Source organism: Pteropus alecto, unplaced genomic scaffold (assembly GCF_000325575.1).
Source record: "Pteropus alecto unplaced genomic scaffold, ASM32557v1 scaffold98, whole genome shotgun sequence".
Lineage (NCBI taxonomy): Eukaryota > Metazoa > Chordata > Mammalia > Chiroptera > Pteropodidae > Pteropus > Pteropus alecto.
In genome coordinates, this window is record NW_006443570.1 from 19,820,741 (window position 1) to 19,828,246 (window position 7,506).

A 7,506-nucleotide genomic window follows, 5' to 3' on the forward strand; every position below is an offset into this window, starting at 1 on the left:
CAGGCTGTGGGGCCGCCGCGTGTCCGGCCCCGCTCGCCCGTGCCCGCCCGCCCGCCATGCCCGGCTACGACTACAAGTTCCTGGAGAAGCCTAAGCGGCGGCTGCTTTGCCCGCTGTGCGGGAAGCCCATGCGCGAGCCTGTGCAGGTTTCTACCTGCGGCCACCGCTTCTGCGACACCTGCTTGCAGGAGTTCCTCAGGTGCGAGTCGAGGGTGGCAGGGACGGCCGGTGCGGGGGGTGGACACCGCATGGGGAGGGGCTCAGGTCGGAGGCATGCCAGGCCTTTGTCTGCGCCGCGGCCCCGTCACCTCAGGGGCGCCCACTGTGACATCACGGGGCGGCGGTGACGTCAGGCCCCGAGGGAGAACCCCACTCACTAATCTGTAGGGTCCCGGGTGCCACCGGCGTCCGCACTCGGTCGGAAGAACTCGGTGGGTTCCCGCAAGGTGGAGGTGGGAAAAGACGACCTTCCTGACCGGTTGCTGGCCCTTCCCCCTTATCTGAGAGCGAGAGCCGCCTCATCCTTGAACTTTGAATCCTTCTGGGAAGAGGAGGACAAAACCCTCCGTCCCGCGCAGCACCTTAAGCCTCAGGAGTTTTCACCCATCTAATCTCTTCTGATTCTTCGAACATTACAAGAATGGCAGCTATTGTTCTCCCATTTCACAGGTGATGAAACAACAGATTCAAAGAAAGGCTGCGACTTGCCCATGGTCACACAGTTACTTAAAGGCTTATCTGGGATTTAAACTCGGGCTGCTTGTGGTCACAATAGAGGGAGGACTGTGACATTCCAGATCTCTCCAGAAGCAGGAACGTTTTGAGTGTCCCTCCTGTCCTGAGTGGTCTTGAGTACTACAGATGGTCTATAGATCTTTAGAGAGGGCGTCACACCGTGGGTGTTACTGAACATCCTCTCCCCTCCGAGGAGCCAGGTCACCCATTGGCTCTTGGCATCCGTTGAGTTCTGGGCACTCTGTGGTGTCTTGAATTTCCTGCCCACCCTTGGAATTGTTCAGGCCTAGGTGTGGGGAGGTCGTGCTCCAAGAGCACAGGGGAAGGCTAGGTCAGTCATGGTCATGTGTCAGGAGGCTGTTTGCTGAGGAGATTGAGGGGTGCTGGCAGGGAGAGCATCTTTAGAGCTCCTGCCTTTAGTGCTCTCTCCCTCCCTCCCTCCCTCTGTCCTCTGCAACCCCTAGCCTGGAGGAAATCTTAGGAGGCCCTTTGTTTTCTGTTCCCCTCAGCCTGGGCCAGCTCCTGCCCTCACATATGCTCCTGCACAAGCTGCTGCCCCCTCCTCCTTTTCCCTCACCCTCCTCCCTCCTCCCTCCAGTGTACACACATACTCCCCTACAGACACACAGTCCCATTGTCTTCTCCAGTGCCCTTCCCCAGCCCTCTGGTTTCCAGATGAGGCCAGCTGAGCAGCCTACCCTGCCCCCAACTCAGCTGACCCACCCTGCCTGCCTCAGGGAAAGATAGGGAGGGGGGTGCCAGGCCCTCTACCTCCACCTTCTCTGCCCCAGTCTGCTGCTTTCGCCCCTCCTCCTCCCGGAAATCCCCTCTTCCTCTCCCACAGCCCCCTCCCCCCATCCTGTCTTCTCCCCTGGGCCTGGGCCTCCACTGCACAGCCTGGAGCAGTCTCTGCCCCAGCCTCCCCCTTTCTCCTAGTGCTACTGAGGCCCCTGGAGGGAGAAGGGAAGAGGGAAGAGGTGGTTGGACAGGCTCTGCCCCTTACCATTAAGCGCTACCATACAAGCAAGTGTGTCCATGGCCATGGTGGAACCTTTGTCCTGGCTGGGCCCCAAGCTGCACAAGATAATCTGCCTGAAGCCTGGGAACTTCTCTCAGTCCCCTCCCTGTCTCCAAAATCATTAAGTCAGCACATTCCTGAAGCAACCAAGCAGACCCCCCTCCCTCGTGGCCCACCCCTCTTCACTCCTGCCAGGGCTATTACTCAGGTTGGTCTAGGAAGGCTGGTTGCCCTGTGGGCATGGGCATACCTCATCAGTGCCTGGGCATGTATTGTTCTTGGCACTGGTGGCATGGCCAGTGGTAATGGTGGGGTCAGGGGGAGGAGGTGGGTGCTCTAAATCCTTTGGGCATCTTGGGCATGAACTGGCCAAGTCTTGCAAAGTGCCATTATGGACAGAGTTGCCATGTGGCCTCTGCTTCAACCTGATTCCTGCCACTTCCCACATACCTGATTCAGACCTGCCAGAAATGTCATGCCTGAGGGCCTTCAGCCCTGCTGAGTGAGCCCTTGTTCTCCCTAGTCCATGCCAGGCATGTGTGACGTCCTGGTTAGGGTCAGCGAGGCCATGTTGGCAGGAGGAGGCATGCCAACAGGCATGCGAACAGCCTGGTGGGGATTGGTGGAAGAGAAGGAGGGCAGTGGTCAGGGTCAATAGGCTTCAGATACATGCCGTGCTGTGCACAGACTCTTGGCTGTGCTTGCCTGGACAGTTTCTCTTCTGTATGCTGTACAGTGTAGCAGAACCAATCTGAACTGTGGAATCAGACATACACATCCAGGTGCTGCTTTAGCTGTAGCCTCAGTTCTTTCATCTGCAAAATGGAGACATTCAGCCCCTTCTCAGACGCAGATGGTGAGGACTGGATGGGAATGAAAACACAGTGCCTTGGAGCGAGCCTTTCCTTCTCTTTGCTTTAGGAGACACACCCTCATAAAAGGAGGGAGGGGATGGGGTAAGGTGGCCCCAAGCTGACCTTTGCCCTGGGTTCACTGGCTAGGCACCCTCATAGGGGCTGGGCAGCTCTGGCAATTAATCTGAGCCCATCCCTGTTCACCCTCTCTCCCCCCATTAGCTTTCAGCCCAGCCAGTGAAAACCTGGGGGGAAGGGGTGGCTGGGCAGCCTGTTCCTTTCCCAGTCCAGCTGCCATCCTCGGGGGGAGGGGTGCCAGCTGCCACCTGTTGGCCAAATGCTCTCTGAAGCAGCTGTCTCTGCCTCCACTGGGTCCAGAACACCCCTCCCCAGGACAAGAGCTAGGATCTTCTGGGGTCATGGAGAAGTGCGTACTCTCAGGACTCTGCCCTCTCAGGTAGTAGGGCTGGCTAGGAACCGGTCTGGCAAGGGAAGGATGCTGCTCTGGTTGAGGAGGTGGGGCCCAGGGTTCTCCCTTCCCGTGGTGTAGAGCCTTGACCCTGTCCCTTCTCCCTTCACAGTGAAGGAGTCTTCAAATGCCCTGAGGACCAGCTTCCTCTGGACTATGCCAAGGTGAGTCCACAGGGCCAGGCAGAGGCCTAGGTACAGACTGTTGCCCTTGGTGGAGGCTGGAGCTGCTAGCAGCCAGTGGGCTTAGGGCCAATGTCAACCCAGTGCAGCAGAATTCGTTTGCCCCCACAAAGGTGGCCTGTTCCCTCCCACCAGGCTGGTTTGCAAATGAGGTCCGTGTTTGCCCTGGAGGGCAGGCACAATGCCTAGCCTGTGGGGGTGCATAGAGCTGCTCTGTGCTCACAAGAAGTGTTCCCCTCCCCTTCGGGTGGCAGGCCAGACCTGTGGCTGAAGGCCAGAATCCCTCTACCAGGGGGAAGGAAGCAGAGGGTATAAGGGCTGCCTGGGACTGAGCAGGCCTATTGGCTACCACCCCAATGAGAGTGCCATGTGCAGGCCTGTTGGGGACCTTGGTATCCAGCGATGGAGCTGATACTACCTGTTGTGTCCTTTATCCCTGGGCACAGAGGGGAAATATAGCCCAGGAGAGGCTGTTACTGGTTCTAAGGTAGAGCTAGCCTACCTGGGGTTGGACGGGGCAGGAATTGGGGATTGTAGCAGGCTCTGACCCTGACCAGTTTCTCCCCATCCCCACCCCCAGATCTACCCAGACCCAGAGCTGGAGGTACAGGTATTGGGCCTGCCTATCCGCTGCATTCACAGTGAGGAGGGCTGCCGCTGGAGTGGACCACTTCGTCACCTACAGGTGAGGCTCTGATGGGGGCGGGAGGATTACCCCTCCTTTGGCAGGCACTAACTGCAGCCCTTCCTACCAGGGTCACCTGAATACCTGCAGCTTCAATGTAGTCCCCTGCCCCAATCGCTGCCCCACCAAGCTGAGCCGCCGGGATCTGCCTGTACACTTGCAACACGACTGCCCCAAGCGGCGCCTCAAGTGCGAGTTTTGTGGCTGTGACTTCAGTGGGGAGGCCTTTGAGGTGGGTGGGGCCTGGCTGAGGGTTGAGGGAGAGTGGGGCGTCTGATGGGCCAGGGATCCCTTAACTCAGCCCCTCTGGCATTTCCACAGAGCCACGAGGGCATGTGCCCCCAAGAGAGTGTGTACTGTGAGAACAAGTGTGGTGCCCGCATGATGCGAAGGTTGCTGACCCAGCATGCCACCTCTGAGTGCCCCAAGCGTACCCAGCCCTGCGCCTACTGCACTAAGGAGTTCGTCTTTGACACCATCCAGGTGAGGCCCTTCCTGAACTGTGGGCTGTAGGGCAAGTAGCAGGGAGTCAGGCTACTGACCACTGTCTCTACGGCCCTAGAGCCACCAGTACCAGTGCCCGAGGCTGCCTGTGCCTTGCCCCAACCAGTGTGGTGTGGGCACCGTGGCTCGGGAGGACCTGCCAGGCCATCTGAAAGACAGCTGTAGCACTGCCCTAGTGCTGTGTCCATTCAAAGACTCCGGCTGCAAGCATAGGGTGAGATGCCCCTCCTCCTTCCTGTCAGCCCCGTTCTTGGTCCTTGAAGCCTCAGACACCGACTTAGGCCCTTGGTGGTCCAATTTCTGCTGCTCTTAGGCTTTCAGTCCTTCCCCTTGCTGGCGAGCTCCAGCCTCATCCTAGTGCCCTCACCCTTCCTCATTCAGAGCTGGGTGCCTGCCCATTCCTCCCCTCTCCCCTGGTCCTGCTCCTACTGATAACTCTCCTCTCTTCCTATGGCCTGGGGGTTTGCCAACAGTGCCCTAAGATGGCAATGGCACGGCACGTGGAGGAGAGTGTGAAGCCCCATCTGGCCATGATGTGTGCCCTGGTGAGCCGGCAGCGACAGGAGCTGCAGGAGCTACGGCGAGAGCTGGAGGAGCTGTCAGTGGGCAGTGATGGCATGCTCATCTGGAAGATTGGCAGCTATGGGCGACGGCTACAGGAGGCCAAAGCCAAGCCCAACCTGGAGTGCTTCAGCCCAGCCTTCTACACACATAAGTATGGTTACAAACTGCAGGTGTCTGCATTCCTCAATGGCAATGGCAGTGGTGAGGGCACACATCTTTCACTCTACATTCGTGTGCTGCCAGGTGCCTTTGACAATCTCCTTGAGTGGCCCTTTGCCCGCCGTGTCACCTTCTCCCTGCTGGATCAGAGCGACCCTGGACTGGCTAAGCCACAGCATGTCACTGAGACCTTCCACCCTGACCCAAACTGGAAGAACTTCCAAAAACCGGGCACTTGGCGGGGCTCCCTGGATGAGAGTTCTCTGGGCTTTGGTTACCCCAAGTTCATCTCCCACCAGGATATCCGCAAGCGAAACTACGTTCGGGATGATGCAGTATTCATCCGTGCCTCTGTTGAATTGCCCCGAAAGATCCTCAGCTGAGCGCAGACAGCTCCAGGAGAAAGGGGGGTAGAGCATGACCTCTGTCAGGCACTGGCTGAACCTGGAGGGGCCGGACCCCCTTTCAGCTGCTTCTGCGGCCCAGGTTCCGTTACCCTGTTACCCCATTCCCTCTACCCCTTCCCTGACACCCTCAGGTGCCTCCTATTGGTGCTTCAGCCTTGGCCCCTGTGGTGAGCAGGTCTTGGGGTCATCAAGGGCTTGGAAACAAGTGATCCCAGGGCCTGTCTCCTCTCCTGGGCAGGGCAGACATGCCTTGATGCTGGCCACACTCTACCCTCTACGCGGACTGAGGTGCCTGCTGGTGCTATGTCCCAAGAGCCATAGAGGGGAGGGGAAGTTGGGTGGTTAAAGAATCTGTGTTGCGATCTGATTTCTCTTCCCCTTTGCCCAGCTGTGCCTCCTCTGGTTATTTATTTACTTAGTGCCAGGAGGGCACAGCAAGGGAGCCCTGGTTTTTTAAATAAATCCTGAATTGTATTTATTAACTTGGTTCCAGCCTGACTCATCTGGTTTGGTTAAGGCCCTGGAAGGCTGGGCCCAACTGTGAAGGCAAAAGGACCTGTCCCAGGTTGGGTGATGCCACTCTAGCCCCAGGATCCAGCTGCCCTGCTAGGTCGCCCTCTGGTGGATGATAGAGGAACTTCATGAGGCTTTGTGTAGAAGGTGCCTGTCGCTGCCCTCTGGTGGTTAGGTGGGGGAGGTGTAGGCTCTCGACATTTTATAAAGCTGTATGTAGTCCCAGATCCATACATATCCCACCACGTTAGTGCCTCTGCCTTAGGCAGGTCTTCCTTGGTCTAACGATAACAGCTACCATTTTTTGAAGTACTTTCAAAGTACTTTCTTTGGCAGACACTCCTAAGCACTTTACATACGTTATTTCATCTAATACAACAGTCAAATGAAATAGCTTTTACCACCATAGTAAATGGACCTATTTTAGGCCGTCGTGAAGATTTAATGAGACGATGCATGTTCTTAACACAAAACAACTGTTTGATGAATGTTAATCTAACCCCAAATCATATCCAGGGACTAAGCTGAGCAAAGGGGTCTTTGAGGTATACAAAGCACTTAGATTTTCTCAGGCATACATCATTTGCTCTTCATACAAGCTTCAGTGCGTGCCTGTGATTATCTACACTGACTGATAAACTAGGAACAGGAGTAAGTTGACTTCAGTGATCTTTCAGCTGGTTTGGTGCAGGGCCTGGATTGTTTCAAGCTCCAGCAATCCCTAGAAATACAGCTCCTTTTAATTTTGTCAATAGATTTGGGTTTGGATCTTTGCTGTGCTTACTTTTTGACGAGACTTAGCTATATGGGGGTACATCCTTGCTCTCACTGGTAAAAAGAATAATCCTGCTCACCTAGATTTGTGAAGATAAATCAGCACAAGTGCTTTATTTTTCTTGCCTGGCCCTGAGAAGAGGCCCAAAGATGGAAACTATTATCTAGTAAGGGAAAAGTTCAAGGGCTGTAGTTCTTCTCTCCTACAGAGGGGTTCAGGTGAAGAGCCCTTCTCAGAAAGTGACAGATAAGGGCTGAGCCTGCAACGGTCAGCCTGGGAGACTACCAGCTAAACCCTCAAAAGGTCAAATTCATTGATCTAGCTGGGGCTTGCTGAGAGTCAAGATGGCACCTTCACCAGATAAGCCATCTTGGTACAGTGACACCTGGAAGCTGGTTAGGAAGAAGCCAGCTCTAACAAGAAATGCCTTCACTTAAGTGCTTCAGGCAACAAACAGGTGAAACCGTTCTTTCAAGAGAAGGAATACACTTGGATCATGCTTGGGCTCCCTCTCTTGGCAAGAGTGTGGCACTGCACCACTCCAGTGGGACGTGCAAAAATGAGATGCTGCAGTCAACCCCACACCTGGGCCTAACTCTCATTCCAGTGCTGTTGCAGGCAGTCATAACTGCCTAATGGAA

General features: G+C 55.8%; 1 protein-coding gene across 2 annotated transcripts; it reads left to right on the top strand.

Moving 5' to 3' along the window:
- The first annotated feature begins 8 nt into the window (after window positions 1–8).
- TRAF4 (TNF receptor associated factor 4) lies at window positions 9–6,530 on the top strand. 2 transcript variants are annotated; one of them, XM_006925013.2, is made up of 7 exons: window positions 9–199; window positions 3,189–3,240; window positions 3,839–3,943; window positions 4,014–4,175; window positions 4,265–4,426; window positions 4,506–4,661; window positions 4,921–6,530. In XM_006925013.2, exons 1-7 carry the CDS (start codon window positions 57–59, stop codon window positions 5,551–5,553), a joined length of 1,413 nt encoding a protein of 470 aa, XP_006925075.1. In that variant the 5' UTR covers window positions 9–56; the 3' UTR covers window positions 5,554–6,530. The 2 variants fall into 2 exon arrangements, with proteins under 2 accessions (XP_006925075.1, XP_024897429.1); XM_025041661.1 differs by lacking the exon at window positions 9–199 and adding an exon at window positions 390–669 and having other exon boundaries at window positions 4,921–6,059.
- Window positions 6,531–7,506: the final 976 nt, after the last annotated feature.